We start from the raw sequence: 22,221 nt of genomic DNA on the forward strand, positions 1-22,221 counted from the left end.
TCTACCATAGCAAGGTAACAAATACTGATGATTTCCAACTTTAAAATTATACATCTAAAGAAAACTGATCTCATCAAGTCTCAGCGGTCATTACTTTAGCAGTTTACTCCTGCATGCTTAAGTAGTCCCCACATTTTTATCTCCTTTTCACAAGGTTCTGGCACTCACTCCACATGAAAATATTTCTGCTGTCTATCCAACTGCATCTGTTTTCCAGTCTCTTCTACAAATTCCTAACACACTTCTGTTATGGGCATCCTTCACAACTCTGCCATGCTGTACTTATTCAGGAAGTGCAGGATTTGATGCAGTGTCTTCAGTGCGGAACTTGAGATAATTAAGTGACTCTCAAGAAAATAGTTACAAACAAATAGGACAGCTACAGACATGCTCACTTTCTAAACATAGTTCATTACATTATCAGGGTGTCCTCTGCCCAAATAAGCTTCTTTACATTGTGAGAAACTAGTATGACCTCGGTCCAGGAGCTAGATTTTTTTTTTTTAAGTTTTGATGCTTTGCAAATTGATAAGTAGAAAATAAGCAATACAACTCACCAACAGTCATGGAATTGTCTTTTTGTGTAAGTTACCCCATTCAGAGAAGTCTGAGGTGTCAATTCAACAACTGAGGAAGCTGCTTTAAGCACATTGACTGCTAGGACTAGTTATCCTGAAAAATCAATTGATGTCAGCATACAGATGACCTTCAAATATTGAGGCATGCCAGTCTTGTCTGATGTACAGACTGCGTGTTATATCAAAGTAGTTCCACTGTCACTGAAAGGTGAGAACCTAGCAGACCACTACCCAGTGTTGGCACAGATGCTTGGTGCTAGCAAGTACTGACACAGGCATAGGACACGGGTCTCAGCCTGTACCCCAGCTGCAAGTGCAGAGTTTAATGGTACCAGATTACCTCCAGTCATTGACTTCCATGACAAACCAAACAGAACAAAACAAGCAAGACAAGCTTTAGAAGCTTCACAGTGAGAAGAATCCTCCCTGCCCCAACAGCCATCCACTATTAAGACTCCCAATCAAGCAAGAGTGAAAACCAGATAGACAAGACATTCCTGCCTTCTGCCCCCCAAGGGAGGAGGCATCACATGCTGCTCACCTATTTGTCAGGCTACAGGACTGCACCATGCTCTTGGGCAATTCTCAGAGCAAAGCATCATCACTTGAAATACTTACCTAGCTCAGTCTGCTAGTGCTGGTCAGGGAACTAAAAAACAGTCAGCCAACTCCAGTTCAGATTAGCACACATTTAAAAGGGTTTGTCTTTTGACATAATACCAGAAGTGTTAGAGTTGAATGTTTCCAAAAAGACAGCTTGAAGTTGGACCTCAGTCAGTAGTTGCAATGAGTGATGCTCTTCTCTCCCCCACTTATGCCTATAAATTCCACCCACTCCCTTAATGTATCATCAGTTGTGCTACAGTGTCTGGCTTACAGAGTCAAAACAGAACATTTTGAGCTTGTCTTCCCTCAGGAGAGCAGGATTTAGCAACAGCTGCTTCAAGTCAACAAGCTGTTGTGGAATCAGAGCCTAAGGAATAAAAATGTGGATTCCCAGGAAGTACAGTCTGTGTAGCCATGTTGCTCATCTGCCTCTATAGCCACAGAAGAGTTCCTCCCAAGTTATCTGAAGCTGCTTTCCCTCCCCAGTCATTATTTCATCCTTAGAGACCAAAAGCCAAACTCTAGAGCATGATTATTTATTGTCCTTTTCAGGGAATACAAAGGCAGCTTTACAAAAAGATGGCCAGTAGTCATTACCACAGTGAATTTTGTTATAACCTAATTCACTGTACATTGAAACCTGCAGGCAGGTATAAACTGCAAGAGACAAATTGCTCTTCAAATCACTCAAAACAGATGCCTCACTACAGTTTGAACACATTCCAGTATAGCCCCATAATCTGTCACTTTGACTGCTTCCAGGACATATCCAGGAATAAAAACCTTAAACTTGGCTGGCATTTCTGTAACTGATGTGGTTGCTGAGAGCAAACAGTTCTTCCTGCTTTACAGGAAAAGTAGATAATACAGCAAACCACAACTTTGAAGTGATACAGAGGGGACAAAGATGCAGTTCAGGACTGCTGGCCAGATAAGGAATAGTCTGTCTCACTTGAAGTATGCATTTAAAGAAATATTTGATACAGTGTTCTTTGTGAAGTGGAACTGCATGCTTCCCTCTCCCCCACCAAAGCAGCAGAGTGTTGATGGAAAAGGGGAGCCATGTAAAACTTTGTAATTGATGACATTTTATAAGGAATTTAGACTTCTGATCCCTAAGCCAGAAGCTAAGGTGTCACACTTAGTCCTTCAGCTGGGAGACTTCATATAGGTATGCACCAAGCATCTTCACCCCCTGGATGTAGTTGTGCCTGGAAAGAAGATAGCTTCCGTTAGCACTGTCTTAGTTTGAGCTGTATTTCTAGCAGTGGTGCTTTCTGCAGTCAGTCCTATGCACACAGACACTACAGGCATCACCGCTTCAGGCAACAGGCACCCCTCGCAACCTCCCTGCATCTCCCCTGGCAAGACAGAAATGCCACCCCTGGGGTAAGGGCTAGCCAAGCTTTGAGATCAAAGCATAAGGACTGCTTCTGGTTGCAAGTGTATAAAACCAGTAGCCGTAATGAGATCAAGATTCAGCTACAGACTAGTTACCCAGCTGGTCATTCTCTGCTAGGGAGAAATGGCACTTTGCCTTCAAAAGAATTAAAGAAAAGAGCTCAGTTCTTCTTTGGCCTTTTCATAATACACGCCAAGACCCACAGTAGTACTCAGTCTTGCACAGGCATATTCTCTTACCTATTTAGCTTCTCATTTTGAGAGTGGGCACCATCATCTGCAGCTCCAACAGGAAGCAGCATGACATTCTTGCCTGTTGCTTCTTGAAAAGTAAGGGTAACAGGAATGCTTCCTCCCTCCCTTGTCAGGTCTGGTTCAACTCCAAAAACTAGAACAAAGTGATACTCTAGTCAGTTTGGAATTGTATTTGTTTTTCCAACACAGATCCTTACGGCTGCTTAAGCAATCAAGTACCAACCACTTCTGTACAATGTGCTGACCAAATCTTGCTGCTTTAATTAGCCAGGCTGCAGAGGTTGCAAAATTGTGGCATTTGCCCCCTAGATGCAGTGCTGGAGTACTGTCACTTTCAGAGCTCAGTTACACAACTAACACTTCATCTGACAGCCTGTTTGTACTCCAGCACAGATTTGCTTTAGTTGCCCTAGCATAACTGATTAAGAAGGATGCTAGAATGCCTAAGCTTTGTGGGCTTTGGCTAAGCAAGCAATCTGAACTAACGATAGCCCCATCCTTATGCAAAAACAACACCACACCAGTGGACTTGTTCCAATATAGTAAGAATGAGTTTTTCCTTCCTGCACTTGAGTTTAAGGATTGCACATGACACGCTTCATTACTCAGTGAGCCAAACTTAAAGTGCAGAACACCAAGTATTCTGCAAGCATGACCTCCTCAGTATTTCTTGAGGCACTGAAACAAGAGCTCTCTAGTCCTCCCAAAGCCAAGTGGAAAACTCACTGACCTGTCTTCATGGCCCTCCTACCAGCCATGTAGTGGGGATGGTTGAAGTCTGACACCCAGGGTTTTCCACCATGGCCTAAGTAGACTCTGAATTTGTTGGGGCTCTGCAGCTCTGCAAACTTTTTGCTCAAGTAGTCTTCAACCTATAAGAAAGGTTGAACAGTCTTATCTACTGTTAGCATTTGTATGAACACTGGTAAAGACTGTATAATAACAGCATTTTAGGGACTTGCAGGTCACTACTACTGTGCAGCAATACTTTTCCTATTACTACTATTATTTCATATTATTATGTACATCTGCTCTGAAGTCAAAATATCTCCTTTGGGCAAGTTAACTGTATACCATAGAACAGTTACCCAATATGTCAAACCCCCATGCTTTTGAATATGCACTTCTGGCAATCCAAGTGCCCTACAATTAAAGTAGCATTTATTCCCAAGCCCTGTCTGAGTTAGTTGAGAGAAATTAAATAGCCAGGCCATGATGATCCAGTGTGGGACCATACAGCGAGTCCCTCAATTATGTGAGCTGAGGTGCAAAACAGGGAAGATGGTAGCAAAGTTAATAAATGGAACTGCTTTAGAAACCAGAAATACTCTTCCCCTAGGCATGGAGAACAGAAGCTTAGAGACAGTAGTAGTTTTGAGATCATCAGTCTGTCTCAACATACATGCTTTGTGACCTCTTCAGGAGTCATGTTTGGCACAAGCCGGATTGAGAACTTGCCAATCACTTTCCTAGGAATCACAGTCTTGGCTCCAGAGGCTGAGAAGGCTCCTTCAATTCCATGGAGAGATAAGGAAGGGTACCTCCACCTATGCATAAGGATATTTCTCTGCAGAAGCAAAGGGAAAGATGCAAGGTTACATGAAGTTTGACAGTTCCCTAAAGTAATAATTTCTTCAATCTAATAAAGACTTTGCAAGAAACAGTGTTTTCTCCCATGGACAAGTGCAGCTCATTCAAGACCACTCAGTTATAAACAGAAGCTGCTGCTCCCATTAAGCACACATTTTGATACAACAGCTGGGTTTTCAGCACCTTAAAAGATTCAGTAGCTCTAGTTTGGCTTTCTCCTAGTTCTATGGAACTTATGGGACATGACCAGTCTGCTTCTGACAATGACACAAGCACCATTTAGGTGCTCAAGTACAGTGTGTCAGAAGTGCACTGGAAGCTCTGGTCCCCACTGCCTCAAGTCAAGCAGATGTCTTCATCACCAAATCACACGCTTATGAAGATCACAAGTTTTCTAAAAGCCTCACCACCACGCAGACTGAGGCATACAGTGTGCTCCTACTATTTATACCATCAGTTCTATTAAACTGACTGAACTCCGGGTTAGAGTGAGCACTAGCACCTTTTTCAGATACACTTCTGCATTTCCTCCTTATTGCCTTGGACATAGCTGTTCAGTACACTGGATACTGTGAACTCAACACATTTGTGTCCTGCTTAGACAGCTACAGTATCTCAAACCTGAGACTCAGGAAACTTTGAAATTTTGCAGCTTTAATGTTAGCTGTTTTTCTCCAGGTACAACCTGCCTCTAATCTTCTCTCAAAGCAAATTTAACTGTCACAGTTCAAATATCAGGCAGATTGTTTCTCACTTGGAGATTACAGCCTTCTCTCCCATATCTCTCCTTAGCCCAAAGATCCTTCTTGCATGCATGCAGCTTGGAACTCCCTTGGAAAGTTAGCTAGAATTTCAGTCTAGCCAAGACTGAACAGCTTTAGTTCAGTTACATACATATAGAACACCTTGCCAGCTCCTTCTTATATATAAGCCACATTTCATCCATTACTTTATAGGACAAGGCTAAACAAGGAAATCTGTGCTCCCAGTTGATATAAACCCCAACATATAAAGACAAGGTTGAGGATATAAAATTGTTACTTATACTTATATATTTGAGTTGAGTCTAAAGTCTCCTTCTGACAGTACTAGGACAGAAGACAGACCTGCACATGTAAACTTGTCTTTTACAGCACTTGTTTCTGCTTTTTATGATATGACATGTATTTACATCTAGAATTTAAGGCTTTAAAATTAGTATGTAATACATATACCTTGCAAGATTCAATGCTGTTAAAAGCAGTCATTTGGAAAGCTCCCAGGGTGAAGATTTGAGAAGTTCAGACATAAGTTTATTGAACTTGAGCCTGTTCAAAGATTTAGGTGGCTGCCTAGTTCATGGCTAGAAAACAATCCTTGTCTGCCAGGTTTAGGAAGATGTTAAGTATGTCAACCTTCAGTTCATCACAGCTAGATCTCAAGTAGTTCTCACCTAATGCAAAGACATCTTTACTTCTGATAACCTGTTGAACTTCTGTCCTGGTTCTGGCCAGGATAGAGTTAATATTTACCTGAGCTGGGTGGAGAACTGAAGCTGGTAGCCCCTATGGCTGGGATGGTTAACTAATTAGCTAACAGCTGGGGTTAATTTACCCAAATTAGCCAAAGGGCTATTCCATCCCATCTGACATCATGCTCAGTATATAAGTGAGGAGGGTGCTGAAGGGAGGCCCCCTGCTACTTGGAAGAGACTGGATGTGGAGATCTGTTGTGAGCTATTGTACTGTATTTGTGTTCCATCACTCTCTTGTTTTCTTCTGTCATTACTGTTAAATTTACTTTTTGTTCAATCTTAACCCGCGTGTTTGGTTTTTTTTTCTGGTTTTCTCTTGTTTGTCAAATCTCCTCCTATTCTCTCGGAGAGTCGGGGGAGTGAGAGACTGCGTAGTCTGGTCCCCATTGGGGCTGAACTACAACAACTTCCTACAGAACTGCCTACTGATTTCCATAGGAAATCAGATGCTTTGTGCAGATGTGGTAACTGACCTCCAGAAAAGTGCTAGCAGTTCTTATCTAGCATTAAGAGAACAGCCCTAGAAAAGGAAGTTCTGTACAAGTTTGAAATGCCACTTATACATAGACTAAGGAATGAATTTAAAGCTGTCTAGACTGCTTGCCTTAAACATAGGATAATCTAGACTAAGTTTCCAAGCACCTAAAACTTTGTAGATCAACTGCTAGTGTTAAATATGCAGTCAACTGTCCAGTAGGTGGAATTATCTTCAAGGCAATCTCACATTTCCAAAGACATCAGAATTCTCAGCCTACTAAATTACTTGGTAACTACACAAGTATCCACAGAACCTTGTTTCTGTCTTCTACTAATATAGATAGCTTGAACTAACACAGCTAACCAGGGCAGAGAGGGAGGAGCACAGTATACCTTTGTATCATGCAATAGTTTTGTTGCTCCTACATCTTTTGCATATTCTTCCAGGTCAAAATCAATCTTCTCATATAGTGTCAGCTCCTCATCAGTAACAGGTGCCACTGCTTCATTAATACCTGGGATTAGGATTTTCCCTTTTTTGTCTAGGAGAGAACCTGTAAACAAGAAGCAACTAGTATCAGGATTCAACCAGAAGAAACAAGATGTCATTGCTGGGAACACTTTCCATGGGAAACAGAAGTCTTTGCCTTCAGGAAAACTCCATAAATGTAATTAATTCTGACCTCTATCTGCCAGAGTCTATTCCACTAAGTCTGGAAGGCCCTTACGGAATTTGCAGCTATTCAAAATGTGCACTTCCTTGCAAATGCATTTAATTCTACTGCTACGTGTTTGCCTGGCTGTTTGAAGGCAGAATTCCCAAGGAGTTGTTCAATATGGCATCTGTAGAAGAGTTTGCAAAAAAGAGCTGATTTACTTAACATACAAGTTTGCAGCAAGATTTTAGGGGAAGCTAACAGAGAACACTCCTTTGCAAGACTTTCATCATATTTCTTTATCTAAGGCATAAGTCTGTTTTATGCTAAGCTGGCAAGGACAATTCCGTTGGTCATTACTTTACTAGTATAAGCAGCCCTTAGTAACCCCCCCTTCACTGCAAACAAACTCACACTTTAAAGGCTTACTCATTTTAGATCCATTCAGTGAAACCTGCTTTTTCTTACCCATTAGAGAAATGAGATCTGTCATGGCCTCGTGTACTGAACCACCATAAACTCCAGAATGTAGGTCTTTGTCACTACATTCCACCTGGTTGGAAGCGAATTAAGATTCAGGTTAATTTTAGCATAAGCACATTGTCAAATGTACAGATAGACTTTTACCCTAGTTTTTTACTGCACCTATTTTGAGAATGCATCTGTTTTTGAAACCAGACCACCCAGCTGTAGTCCATAAAAGCAGATATGATTTTTATTGCTCTATGAACATTGCCCTTAGTACTGACTGTCCCAACCTTGGGGACTTCAGTGGTGACATCTCTTCCTGCACTCAAGGAAACATCTGGATGAAGATATCTATGTCATGAGAATCCTCCAGCAAAGGTGCTTGCGTACCTTGTTTTCATACATCTGAAAGCTATGCCTCCCACCCAAGTATCATATGGGGTAGTAAAAGGAACTTATTTAGACAATTAGTAGAAAAGTAGGCTGTTTCACTTTTTCTGAAGAAAAGGTATTAACAAGAAAGTTTGAGGTACCACTCTCCTCCAGTAGAAAATTCAGCTTAATAATACTGGTTTTGCAATGTATTTCGGTGCTTACCTCTATGAAGTAGTAGCAGATACCCCTCAAGCCATAGGTGATACAAGGCTTCTTCTTGCCTAGCCAGTAGTTGTCAGAAATGCAAATGTAATCCACATCTTTGAAAAAAGTGTCTCGCTGAGCAAAAATCAGTTCATCAAGGCCTTCAGATCCTGATTCTTCCATACCCTCTAGACAAAACTTAACATTTACTGGAAACTCCTTTGAAAATAAAAAACAAGAACAGATTAAGTATGTGAAAACATTGGACTCCTCTGATGAGTAATTTTAATCTGTCATGTATAAAGCAGAAAAGGGGACATGGGTAAATTAGTTCCATGACAGTGGAATTTGTTAATTATACCCAAAGTATCAAAGTTTGGACTATGCTTATGTTCAGGGCACTTACACCACCCTTCATTTGATGGAATTCAAACTCTTCAAAAAAGCTTTAGCTAAGCTCTAGAACAACTTGTTCCCAATCCTCTTAACTGTGTGAACACAGCAAAAATCTGTTGCTGAAGGTAAGTCACAAGGCTAGGAAAACTAACATTAACTGCAGACATTGGATGCCACAGTCGTAGAGTCAGAGCTACCCTGTCTATCCAGTCTACCATATTCTATGTCTAGACAGCACTTGAGAACTGCTAATTCTTCTCACAAGTAATAGCAACTTGCCTTGCAAGACAAAGCAGACATCCTGAGCTAGTTCTGATTGCACTTTCTCTTGAACAGAAACAGCAAAGCTTCCAGTTTAATGTTACTAAGTTAGTCTCTTAGAGCTTAGTGGCAGTGAGACATTAAGCTTTGCTAAAGGCCAAGCTAATTTGACATCCTTACATGAAAGGGATCATATTTGATTATTCATCCTGCTCCAGATGCTTGCATATGTATTTTCCTTCCTAGACATTGCATTATAGCAAAAATGTTTGAAGTGCAATCTAAGCATCTACAAGACTAACTTGTCAGCAAGTCAACTCAACTCTACTGGGACACCAGGGAATTTACAGGACTATTGCATCATTCCTCCAGGCAGCTGAATAAGCAGGCTTGCTTCACAAAGGTTTGTGGCTTGGATAGCATTTATTGCTAGACTCAGCTGTATGTAAAAAAGTAGGATACATTTTGGGCACATACCTGGTTAGTTTGTTGATAAGCCTCCAAGGCATTCAGCCAGGCAAGCACTGGACCTTTGTCATCTGTTGATCCTCGCCCATACAGCTTTCCTGTAGAAACAAGATACAAATTAACCACTGTGGAGAAAAATTAGGATGAAGCTTCAGTCATCTCTTGCTTGCAGGAGAAAACTTTACTTTGGATAAGCTTTTTACTCTTGTAATAACTTTCTTTTTTTTCTTCTGAAGTAGCAGTTTTACATCACACTTCACACACCCATGCAAGCAGGATAGGTGCAAGACTACAATAGTTCTCCCAGTTACAGCTATCCTGCCTCTTCCCTCAGTTGCTTCCTGGAAAAGATGTAACTGCCTTGGGCTAAGTTGTTCCATATCCTTCACTACAATATAGTTTTCTACAAACACATCACTAAGGGTATAGAAACAAGCTACCTCCTTTTACAGGAAAATATCCAGTTATTAGCTTTGATTCAACAATTCTTTGTTGAAGAGCAAGACTTCAGTACCTAGTGACCAATCACTTCTCTGGATTCTCCAGGTAAATGGGAATCTCCTCAGAAAGAGCTTTAGTCAAAGACAAGTTTTACAAGCTACAGAGAAGTCCCAGGAAATGGTATCACATGGCATCACAGTAAAGGCAGATACTGCTGCAACTCAGAGCTGTGGCTACAACCCTAAGCACTAGGTGTAACCACAGTGACAGAACAGGCCAGGCAGCTTGCAAGGCAAGGAGCCATTGGTAAATATGCCTCCTGCACTGCCAGGTTGCATAGACATAAGCCACAGCCTGAGGCAAGTCTAGCTCTTGCTATCAGATAAGAATCTATTTTAGTCACTTGGACTCTGCTGCCTATAACCAAGTAACCAGGTAGAAATACTAGTTGCCACAGACAGTTCTTTTCTTGGCAATGATTAACACCTCTGCAACAAGAATGTCTAATGTCCTTCTATTCATATGACCTTTGACACTCAATACTGAGCAAATGAAGCTTCTTGGTAGCACCAGCTTTAAATAGAAAAGAAAGTTTGTTTCCTCTTGGCTACTGGCAATGTGTTGTTTCAACAGGAGTCACTGCACAATTTCTTCATCCCCATTTATGGGGGAGACACTTGTCTGGGCACTACCTCTGTAAAACACAGCCTCTGCAGTACTCATTGTAGCACAGAATGCTACAACACATACAATGCATAAGGCGACCCAGGGAGGATGCTATACCACCGCTGTCTCCAGGCATAAAGCAGCTGCGTTGAGTGTTTGTCCCCTGTAGTAGTTCAAAAATCCCTCCAGTCTGACATGACCTTACAGGCTGCAAGTTGTGAACAGCACAAGAAACTAGTTCTAGAAAGCTTTCTGGCAACCAGTTGTTAGAGCAGAAGGCAGCAGTTGAGACTTCGCTGTAGCTACAAGGAAGATAACGTGCAAGAACAGTCTACGCTATCAGAAAAGGAAACAAACCCTGAGAGCAGCTGAGATTTTTCAGCTCTACTTGCTTACCATTTCCCCTCCTGCATCTTTTACCTCAACAGTATTAAATAAACACCCATGTCTGTTCTTACTTTCCTTCCCCCTTTCAGTCAAGGGTACAGCTTTACAACAGTTGAGAAAGACCCCGCTTGTTAAAGAAGCGCTCACCAGTTTGTGAAGTCCACTGCCCTTACCTTCTCTTTCTACCAGCGTGAAGGGCTCGCTGTCCCAGCCGTCCTCTAGTGCTGCTGGCTGAACATCCAGGTGACCATACACACACACAGTCTTTTTGTGTGGATCTGAGCCAAGTGTTCCCAGAACAATTGGTGGTAGAGGGATCTCTGATCCATCAGGCAGCTAGAAATAGGAGGCAAGAAGTTTTATTCAAATGTGGAATGTCAGATTGGCACGTTTTTATCAGATGAATGAATTACTTCAACATTATGAAGGTTATGAGATTAGGGGCACAGACAGCTAAATAAAAATAAGGTACTTAAACTGATTGCCAGAAGCAGTGTGCCAATGAAGGCATGACAGCATCATGGTAGTAGAACTTTCCTGATAAGTCCCAGTAAAATGTTCCAAGCCACTCAGAACTGTTGGCTTTAAACTATTAATCCTACCTCAGATTTTAGCGGAGCAAGCTGTCTGCAGGCCAAACTGCCATATCTAATGCTGATCTAAGCATAAGTGATAAACTCCATTCAATATTGCATTCTGCATTGCTTGTCACTGCACTTTCATCCTGTCCACAGTATAGTTTTAGACAAAAATTTCCTGACAATGGTTATCACTGAGTGTAACACATGCCTACCCCCAAACAAGGTCAGCATAACAGCTGTACTTCCCTATACCAGCCTAGACTGTTAAGCAAAGGGCAGGGTGGTGCTGATGAACTTAGTTCTGGAGTTGAACTTGGCTTAGTCCTTTGGAATACTCCATAAGCAATTTTCACTTGATATTCTCAGTCAGCATCTATTTCCCTTCTGGTGAGCTAACACATATTCCTAGACACGTTTGAGTAGATCAAGATCAGCTTTGACTTTTTGCTCATATGGGCTCTAAGCTCTGGGTTTTTTTTATCAAAAGGTTCTATGGTCCTTGGCCAGCTGCAGCTTTAATTGATTAAAGCATTATTGCAAGAATGTACACTTACAGTGATCCATACACAGTACAAACTCCTGTGCAGCAGTAAACTAAGTTAGATCAGACAAGTTCACCAGTTGCTTTACATGGTCTTTCATTGATACAGTGTATCTTTACATTGATACACTGACTAGTTTTGCCTATACTTAATATAAAACTAAATACTAAAGTTAATTTTAATCCAGCTGCAAGAGTTTTCTAAGTAATGTTACTTGTAGTAAACTAAAATCAGTTCTTGCTCTTAAAAAGTTACACTGATGAAAGGAACAAATTGTCTCTGAATTAACTGAAGCACTTTTGATGGGATTTTAGGCTGTAGGTAGTAGCAGCACTAGAATTATCCTACAGATTCCCTCCCAAGAGGGCACATGAAAACAGCTGCTTACCTGCTGGGACCTGTAGTGCTACAAACAAGTGTACTCCAGTTGCCAAAAGCAAAAACTGCTCAGAAGGGCCTGATACACATAGGTTTACCCAGCAGTCATTAGCACCAATTATGATGATGATCTTCTAAAACTAGCAACACTGCAGTACAACACAATGTTGAATGCCACTATCCAAATGCTGGTCTAACAATTTTGATATGGGTATTATTATGTGATACATAACCACTAGGCACTTCAAAAGAGAAGCATATCAAGGGGATGGTTCCCTAGGATGAGACTGTTATTCTCACATACATTTTTCAGGTGAAGAAAAGCAGTCCAGATGGCTAAAAATAAGGAGAGAAGTCATGCTATTAACGATCCTTCTGTATCTTGTAAGGGAGCAGTGCAATCTTGTGACAAATGTAACACTTCTGGAAAAGCCTAAAAATCTTTTGGAAGTTTTATTGAAACTTCAGTTAGTAACTTTACAGTCTATGGGTCTAACACCCAACACCAGCCTGCTGTTAAAAATGTCTAACGTTTTTGTTTGCAGGTGCTCTTACATGAGTATTTAAAATACATTTAATTACACAGTCCAAAATGTAATACAACATGCTTAACTGATCTGGATTCCAAGGGTTACTATAAAAAAATTATTTTAACATGATGCTCATACTGCATTGCAGGAAAGGCACCTACATGCTACTGCCTTTCTAGGCCACCACTCACAAGACCCTTGTGCAACGATCCTGACCAGAAGATCAGACATCAAGGAACTAGTGATCCACATAGTTAGCTGTTCCGGTTTTGTTAGTGAGGGGGGGCCTAAGGTGGCAGCTTCTGTAGAAAACTGCTAGAGGGTGCTCCCCTTTGTTCAGTGGACTCAGCCAGGCCTAGGGCAGACCTGCTGCTGGCCAAGGCCGAGCCAATTGGTAGCAGAATGTCCCATGATAACGCCTCTGTGATAACGTATTTAAGTAGGGGAAAACAGAAAAAGAGGGAAAAGAAGACATGAAGCAGCTGAGCAGGGGCAGAGAGGGGGAGGCGCGAGCCTCATTGGCCTTGCAGGCCTCACCCTCTGGCCTCTTGCCAGGCAGCCGACTGGGCCCAACTCAGCCTGGCCGGGCTGCAAGAAGTGGAGAGGAGATGAGAAGTGAATAAGATGTAAAAAGGATCCTGAGAGGCGTCTGCCAGCCTGTTGTGAGAACGGCTGCAGACGCCAAGGTCAGTGAAGAAGGAGGGGGAGGAGTAATGCTGCTCCTGGCCAAGATTCCCCTGCAGCCTGTGGTGAAGACCATGGTGGAGCAGGTTGTCCCCCTGCAGCCCATGGAGGTCCACGGAGGGGCAGAGATACACCTGCAGCCCGTGGAGGACCCCACGCCGGAGCAGGTGGAGGCCTGAAGGAGGCTGTGGCCCATGGAGGGCCCACTGGGACAGCTGTTCTGGAGGGACTGCACCCCGTGGAAGAGATGACCCATGCCGGAGCAGTTTCACAAAGGACTGTGGCCTGTGGGAGGGACCCCACGATGGAGCAGAGGAGGAAAGTGAGGAGTTCTTCCCCCGACGATGATACAGCAGCGTAAAACAACGCGTGATGAACTGACCACGACCCCCATTCCCTTCCCCCCCCCGCCGTGCCGCTCGGGAGGGGAAGGTAGTAGAGATAATGTTAAGCCCGGGAAGAGGGAGGGGTGGGGGGGAGGTTATCTTGTTCCCTGTCTCATTATCCTGCTAATTTTTGAAATAAATGAATAGTTTTCCCCAAGTCGAGTCTGTTTTGCCCGTGACGGTAACTTTAAGGATTTCTCCCTGTCCTTATCTCAAACCTCGAGCCGTTTTTCTTATATCATCTCCTCCTATTCTCTTGGAGGGTGGGGGGAGTGAGAGAGAGACTGCATAGTCTGGTCCCCATCGGGGCTGAACTACGACATTAACCCAAGTACACCCAAGCCTGTGCTGCACTATGCTGCACACACAGCTTCGCCTTCCTGCTTGTATTGTGCTGTGCTGCTGTCCTTGGGTTGGAAGATAAACTTAGCCTGTTGACTGTAGCTTGCAGGCAGTTCCCACTTGGTCCTGGTGATTAAACCACCTGCATGTCCTTGTCTTTATCTAGAAGTGTAGCAAAAAAGTTCTCATGTGAATATCCCTTTTGTTTGGCAGTGGAATCTAACAGCTTGAATAAATAAAATGGGATAACATTTCCATGAATGGGATCAGCATGCTGCACACTAACTGGATGCCCACTATATGCTGGACAGCTTGGGGTTCCCAGCATCTGAAGGAACATCTTATCTATACTAGCCTCTGTCTTCATAGTGGTAGCTCTAATAAACAGCATTTTAAGTGATACTTTATAGAGTCTAGGTGCCTTTCTCACTGCGATCTTAAGAAGGTAGCACGTCTTAGTGCAAAATACCTTGTCTTCTAAAGAGACTTTTTACTAAGCTGATATGGAGATGCTCACATACCTTTTGTTTCCCAATATCCATAAGTTGGGTTGTGCCTCCCAGTCGCTCAATATCCTTTGCAGCAACCTCCATCATGCGCCTGATTTCACCCCTCTTCTCCGGCCACGCTGACACACTCTGGATTGCCACCCATTCAGCCAGCCGCTACAGAAAGATGGAAAAGCTAAAGGTTTTACTACGCATGAATTACAGCATGGGAGGTATGATACAATTAAAACACCTTGCAATTAATTTAATACTGTTTTAGTCAAGCTTAAACTTGAGGCAAATCAGCTCTGTCCTCTGCTCAAAGGAGCAGTACTCAAAAGCTCTCTAAAACATCGCTTTCCTACAGCTACCCCTGCAGTGTAACACAAAGTCTACAGATACATAAGGTAAGCTTAAGAGTACAACAGCTTGTGCATATTGTGCCTTTCTGGTTGCCATTCTTTAAGCATCCAGAACCAGCTAATGTCTCTCAGGCTTCTCAGAAAGGCTGCCTCAGCTTTTTCCCCACCATGTGAGATCACTGAGAGCAACTGGCAGAACTTGAACACTTGGCATAGTTCTTGCCTGAGAGTTTACCACACTATACCACTGATTCCTTCACAGGTGAAAGGGATTACAATACAAGGCACAATTAAATTGCAGGTTAAACAGCAAAGCACAGAAGGTAACCTCTCCCTCTGTACCCAACATGAACAGTTTCATATGAAAAAGCTTTATTCCAGCCTTGTTTATATCTTTCCTCTCCCATCTTGAAAAGGGAGAGTCAGTATAAACCTATTTTGTCACTGAGGAACTAGTGTCAAACTTCTTGTACCTCTAAATAAGTCATTGCTTGCACTACACAGTAATAGAGCATTTCCTAATAAATCTACCATGGAGATTGAGGTCTTTGAACAGAACTATATCTAAACTTTGTTTCTTAAGTTTTCTAGCTTGACTCAAATCAGTCACACCTGCTAACAGCTCCCCCCTCTCCCCAGTTACTTGGCAGTACTTTATTATTGGGCATATTATATAGGTGTAACAACAAGCTTGAAGCTGACCATGCAGCTTTTAATATCCCATAGTGCTCTCTGCCACAGGACAAAACTCAAAGAAAACATACCTGAATATAGAGGTCCTGGTGTTCATCAATGTATTTAAAGAGGGTTTCAAGAGCAGACATTTTCTGGCCAGAACAGTGTTGCTGAAGAATCTGTGACAGAAAAATAATTTAGCCTTCAAGGTTTAAGAAGCAGCAGTCAGTAATTGAGCAGCCACAGAAGACTTTCACCTTTCAACTGCTAATGCCACACACCAAGTTGTGCTAATATAAAACCTGCGACCACTCCCTTTCACAGAATCACCCAGTGAAGTAACTAAACAAAAGCATATTTAATCTTAACACCACTGTTTCAGACTCTTCCCTCCAAAATAACTTTGAAAGCTAAACTGTGCAAGCTTGTCTATAGAAATACTTCAATCAAATCATGTACTTTACTTTACTGCAGAATTACAGGCAAAATGATACTCAAGTAAAATGCAACTTCAAAGAGCAGATTTCATAATAGGAGTTCAAGTAATAGTGTACCAATGCTTGTAGCTAGATCCAAGAAAGCAACACGCTTTGTGCTCTACAAAGGTTAAAAACAGGCAGTTTAAGAACTGCATTTTCTTCAGCTTTAAAGTCTCAACCTGCCACTCAGCCTTCTCAAAGAAGGTCAGAGGGAAGCCACGGGAACAGAAACCAGCCCAGGAGCAAGTGGTCAGCAACTAGTTCAGTGCTACCACTTCCTTGTTTTTTAGTTTCAACTGAAGTTTGTGTGAGAAAATTCCAGACCTCCCCCCCTCCACAGTTTTCTGTCTTCCTTATCAATCCAAACTCCATATTAAAAAGACATACTGTCCACTCCACCAAAAAAAACCAAGCTTAAACTTAGTTCTCAAGCTATAACTAAAGATATAGCACCTCCTCTAAGCCAGGAAAATTAGTTCTACAAGTATGCCTCAAATACAAGTGCCTGGACTATGAGGAAAAACTCCAGTGCCTGTGTAACACACTGAACAAGCATGTTCAGCAGCACCAACTGCTGTGATTCAGTATTTTGTTCAGGTTTATGCCAGATCCTTTAAGTCTTTCTTCCACTTCTACATGGAAGTCACAAGACAAGTATGACAGACTCAACTGTTTGCCTTGAACAGCTGACTACTCCACATAGCTGAAATGAATACTTTCAAGCTGCAGGTTGTCGCACACAGGATACTGTGATATAAGCACATCCTACCACCCCAAATCTACAAAAGAATTACAGAATGCATTTTCTTTCAAATAGGGTTGTACTTACATACATCACTGATGTTTCACATACAAAAATCCTTCCACTCACTGGAGACTGCTTCTATTTAACTTACTACCAACCGGCTCAGCCTTGGCCAGCAGCGGGTCCGCCCTAGGCCCGGCTGAGTCCACTGAACAAAGGGGAGCGACTTCTAGCAGTTTCCTACAGAAGCTACCACCTTAGGCCCCCCCTTACTAACAAAACCACGACATTTACAGCATCCATCAAGTTTAAATTTGGAAAATGAATTTTAAGTACCAACTAGGACAACATCAAACTGTCAGACAGCTCAAGCATTCTCTTCAACAGTCATGAACAGTGGAAAGTGAATGCCTTCAAAGGACTATATAGACATAAGCAAGTTAAAGCAATGCTGCTCACTGAAGACTGGTTTCCCTAAGGAAGTCACCATCCTCACATGCAATTAAAAGCTCAGGCATGATTCATCTGGAGCTTTTCAGATAAACCAGCAGACAGGCATCAGCCCTGTGCATCTGACCCTCCCCTTCACTTAACCAGTTCCTATAGCAACATCAAGGCTCTATAGCTTCACAGCACAGACACAAAATACAACATATTACTTGGAGGCTGATACTCTGTCCAACACAAACAAGATGTGAACTGCTTGCCAAGTCAGGGACTACTTTATCATCTTAAACATACTTACACATTCTTAAAAGTTAAGGGGGCATCAAATCACTCAAGTCTCACTGCATAGCTGCAGAAGTCTGCTCCAAAAAGCTTCAAATTTGGAAAAGCAGATGTTGCTTACTGCACAGCACAAGGTTGGACATTAATTCCCCTCCCCTCCTGAAAACCAGGGCTAAAGTTTCCTGTAGGGTCCCTCAGACTGGAGAACAGAATCCTTCTTACCTGTGTGGAAGGGGCTCTGCAGTTCTACCTTTTGACAACAGTATAACAGTTGCACCATGAAATAAGATAACCGCAAGGGCCTATCAGTGCGCTATGGCAACTTTGCCCTCCTTGTCCACATGCAAGACAAGCAGCCCAGGCGAGAGCATTTAACCAGGTTCGGCAAGGTCTGTAGCCATCGCAGAGCACTCACCGCCCTCCACAAGCCACAGCACACAACCCCACGTCCACATGACGGGCCCTGCTCTTTGGGCTGAGGTTGACTTAAAGGTCAAATTTGAGGCTTTACAAGGTTTTGCAGCAGCAAAAAGGGAAAGTTCACCGCAGCTCCCGGCTCTGCGGCGGCAGAGAAGGCGGCCTCCGGGCGGGCGGGAGGCTCACGGGGAGAGGGAACGAGCGTGGGGATGGGGGGCAGCGGCAGCTTCCCTCTGAGGAGCCGCCGCGCCCCGGGAGAGCCGGTCGGGCCGGAACTGGGGGCCGGGCAGGCGCGTCCCACCGCGGGCCAGCGTGCAAGGCCCGGTCCGGCGGGGACGCCGCGCACCCGGCACCCCCCCGCAAGGCCGCGGCGCGGAAGCAACCGCCGGTTGAGAGGCCAGGCGCGGCCCTGCGCGCCGAGGCACGGCGCCACGACACGAAGGGACCCGGACCCACCCCCGCACCGCCAGCACCCGCACTCACCCCCTCCTCCCCTTCCCAGCTCCGCGTAGCCGGCACCGGCCGCCGCCTCGGCGGTTTAAATACCCCCGCGCCGGCCCCGCCCCGCGCCGCACGCCGCGGTGGCCAATCCGCGGCCGCGGGGCGGGGCTTGTAGCAAGAAGGGGCGGGGGCCGCCGCTCCCGCTTCCGGGCGCAGGGGCCGCGGGACTCTAGGGGCGGGCGGGGGCCTCGGCGGGGGTGGGCTGTCCTGCGTGGGGGTATCAGCTGGAGGCAGGGGGATGCTATCGGCCTTCCCACTCTCCCGTGAAACGTGATAGGCAAAGGGCATAAGCAGCACGAGAGAAATATGAGAAATACTACGGGAGATAGGAAGGGGGAATAGAATATGGGAGAAGTTTGAGAGGTCTTGGTCAGAGCCTGTCTGGACAACTGAATTGTTCCAACTAAAGGTGGGAGTGTCCTTATGGCCTTTCTACGTTTGTGATTTAGATAGACTTTTAGAGCTCGAGTGGTTGAGATGGATTGGAAAAGGAAAGCGTAACAAAGGCAGAAGTGCAGCTCGCCCAGCGAAGTTTCCTCAGCTCCTAACCCTGTTGGAAAGGCGTAAAGTCATTCCAAGTGCAAAAAGAGTTCAGGCAGGGCTTGTGGTTGCTCTGCTCCTGACCTAAAAGGAGCAAGACCCTGTAAGATGGGAGCTGCTGAAGCTGCTTCTGTTCATGAGTAACTGGATAGCTCTGGTACATATAGCTGTTAGCTGTGTATGGATACACTAATTTGGTAACTCATATTGGTTTACAGACATTCTTAAAATAACTGTAAAAATAGTGGTTGGCTGCAAGGTGTCATAAAAGTGTTTGTTACCTGAATTATGGAGGTAGACACGCTGGAGAGAAGGGATGCCATCCAGATGGACCTTGACAGGGCCAAGAGGTGGGCCTGGGCAAATCTCAAGATGTTCAACCAGGCCAAGTGCAAGGTCCTGCACCTGGGTCATGGCAATCCCAAGCACAAACACAGGCTGGGTGGAGAATGGATTGAGAGTAGCCCTGAGGAGAAGGACTTGGGAGTGCTGGTGGACGAGAAGCTCAACATGAGCAGGCAATGCGCCCTTGTGGCCCAGAAAGCCAACTGCATCCTGGGCTGCACCAAAAGCAGCGTGGCCAGCAGGTCAAGGGAGGTGATTCTGCCCCTTTACTCCACTTTGGTGAGACCCCACCTGGAGTAATGCATCCAGCTCTGGAGCCCCCAACATAAGAAGGACATGGGCCTGTTGGAGCAAGTCCAGAGGAGGCCACAAAGATGATCAGAGGGCTGGAGCACCTTTCCTATGAGGACAGGCTGAGAGAGTTGGGGCTGTTCAGCCTGGAGAAGAGGAGGCTCCAGGGAGACCCTATAGTGGTCTTAAAGGGGCTTGTAGGGACTTATAGCCCCCCCATAAGTTCCCCCTTAAAGGGGGCTTATAGGAAAGTTGAGGATAAACTCTCTAGTAGGGCCTGTTGTGGTAGGACAAGGGCTAATGTTTTTAAAATAGGAGGCAGATTGAGATGATATAAGAGAAAAATTTTTTACACTGAGGGTGTTGGAACACTGGAACAGGTTGCCCAGAGAGGTGGTGGATGCTCCATCCCTGGAAACATTTAAGGCCAGGTTGGATGGGGCCCTGAGCAACCTGATTTGGTTGGAGATGTCCCTGCTTCTTGCAGGGGGGTTGGACTAGATGGCCTTTAAAGGTCCCTTCCAACCCAAACCATTCTATGATGATATGATTCTAGGCTCACCACTCAGTCAAACCTGTTGGGCAGTATGGTCCATAGTACCACAAATATTAGGAAATGCACTGATAAAATTTGCTGAGGGCAAAGCTGGGATGTGGAGTCAGGACAGAGAAGGAAAATGGAACAACATGATGACCTTGAGGCTCACAGAAATGAAACTGGGATGAAATTTGGTAACTGGGAGCTCATGAGTTGGAAATGAGTGAGAAGGAGCAGGGCATACTACCTGGTCATGGGAGGTCAGTGAGCTACCGGGAGCTGCCATGGGAGAGAACTACGTAATTTGGGAACTCGGTGGCTGCCCTGTCCCACTGGTGATGGTGGGGAAAGGCTCCCAGGCAGCCTGCGAGGAAACTATGGCTAGAGCTGCCCTCGGCCCATGGGAGCTGCTTTTGTCTGGGCTGCCAGTGCTTGCCCCCATCACAGCCCTGCCTGGCCTGGCCATGGGCCACCTTGACCTGGGCAGCCTCGGCCTGTCCCCACGGAGATGCCACTGCCCAGGGCTGGGGCTGCCCCGGTGCCCCTTGGCTGCCCGGCTCCTGTCTGCAGGGTGGGATGGGCCCTGGCTGCCAGGCCTTGCCCTGACAGACCCCCATGGCAGCCCCTGCCGCTCCTGGCACCCCAGACCCGGGGGAGCCCCTGGCACCATGACCGCGGCACTGCTCTGTCTTGGTGGAAGAGCAGATGGCCAAATCTACTGCACATGGACAAAAGGAGCTTAGAAACTGGAATAAAGTTTCTATCCACACTTATATTAGGAAAAATCTTCCTCAGAAGCAGTAGGAAATAAAAAGTTTTCTTAAAAAGAAGGAAAAGAAACTGCTTTTAAAAAGTAGTTTGTTATATTTGTGAAAGGTATTACGTGACATGACATGGGATGATTCCTGGTGACCTCTTTCCATTCCTACATGGAAGTAATTTTTGGTACTTTTTTCCCACATTGAAAATAATCCCCACAAGTCGAAAATAGGAATCAAGGACACAAGCTGGAGAAAAAAAAAAAAAAGGCAAGCATTAGGGAAGCATATGATGAAAATATTGTGTACTGTGTTATCAGAGTTTTCTACAAGCCTCAATTGATCTAAAATCCACAAAGGATTATGTGAAGAACAAACACGAAAACCACACAGTAGCTCACCCGAGTGAAAAAAAAACAACTTTTCTGAAAGCAGGTGTGCCCAATTATCAGCTTTGAAGGCCTTGTAAATTGTCTTTAAGGAACTGCAGTTTTGTTTTACAAGGCTAGTATTTTAGAGGTGAAAAGAATCTATGCATGCATAAAAATCCTTTGGGAACAGAGGAGAAAGGAAAGATAGAAAAAGACACATTTATCAGAAATGGTTTAGGGACAGAGGGTGACAAAGCAAGGTACTTTATAAAGAAAATACAAGGATGGTCAGCCTTTCTGGTCCAGGTGAAGCTATCTAAACATCTAAGCTGCTCTATTGCATATCTTTGAAATGGTTTTGTTCTAAAGAAATAATTCATAGATAATTGTGCCATTGCATTTGAACCATGGGGGTGTAGCATGTATGAGGCAGCTGCAGCAAGAGCAGCTGAGTAGGTGAGGGGCCTGAAACCACAGCACTGGTCTGAGGAGAAGACAGCTCTGTAAATCAGCTTTGCAAGATGGCTGCAGGCTGAGAGCTGTGGGAGGACAACAGAGATACCACTTCCTTAGTAGCTGTGGCCATCCTTCCTGAAAAATTCCATGCGAAACCATGAAATGGGACAGAAAGCTTCTACGGATGCTACAGTAAACCTACAAAATCTCACTGTCATTTCTTTTGAAATGAATTTCAAGTGGCGGTCATGACCCTATATGCAGGTGTACGCCATCTAAAAATCTCACACTGCTCAATTTCTTTGTCCTTTCCCCTGAGATAAACACACAACAGTTACTTT

General features: G+C 44.3%; 1 protein-coding gene across 2 annotated transcripts; it reads right to left on the reverse strand.

Annotated features, from left to right (window-relative positions):
* Positions 1-1,704: 1,704 nt before the first annotated feature.
* CNDP2 (carnosine dipeptidase 2) lies at positions 1,705-18,608 on the reverse strand. Of its 2 annotated transcripts, none has more exons than XM_086740548.1 (12): positions 18,564-18,608; positions 15,800-15,889; positions 14,707-14,850; positions 10,916-11,078; positions 9,258-9,346; positions 8,142-8,342; positions 7,545-7,629; positions 6,814-6,974; positions 4,243-4,407; positions 3,571-3,712; positions 2,826-2,973; positions 1,705-2,395 (listed from the first exon to the last, which is right to left on the reverse strand). In XM_086740548.1, the coding sequence occupies exons 2-12, from the start codon at positions 15,857-15,859 to the stop codon at positions 2,326-2,328; spliced, it is 1,428 nt and encodes a 475-aa protein (XP_086596674.1). In that variant the 5' UTR covers positions 15,860-15,889; positions 18,564-18,608; the 3' UTR covers positions 1,705-2,325. The 2 variants fall into 2 exon arrangements, with proteins under 2 accessions (XP_086596674.1, XP_086596675.1); XM_086740549.1 differs by lacking the exon at positions 18,564-18,608 and adding an exon at positions 17,886-17,904.
* Between the last annotated feature and the right edge of the window lie 3,613 nt (positions 18,609-22,221).

The sequence above is a fragment of the Chlamydotis macqueenii genome, chromosome 2 (genome assembly GCF_036417535.1).
Source record: "Chlamydotis macqueenii isolate bChlMac1 chromosome 2, bChlMac1.mat, whole genome shotgun sequence".
NCBI lineage: Eukaryota > Metazoa > Chordata > Aves > Otidiformes > Otididae > Chlamydotis > Chlamydotis macqueenii.

Coding starts and splice junctions, on each gene's coding strand:
- CNDP2 (XM_086740548.1), bottom strand. CDS start 15,859: ATGTCTGCTCTTGAAACCCTCTTTAAATACATTGATGAACACCAGGAC. Junction 9,347..10,915: donor CACGCTGGTAGAAAGAGAAG/GTAAGGGCAGTG, acceptor TTGTTTCTACAG/GAAAGCTGTATGGGCGAGGA. Junction 6,975..7,544: donor AGATCTCATTTCTCTAATGG/GTAAGAAAAAGC, acceptor TCTTGTTTACAG/GTTCTCTCCTAGACAAAAAA.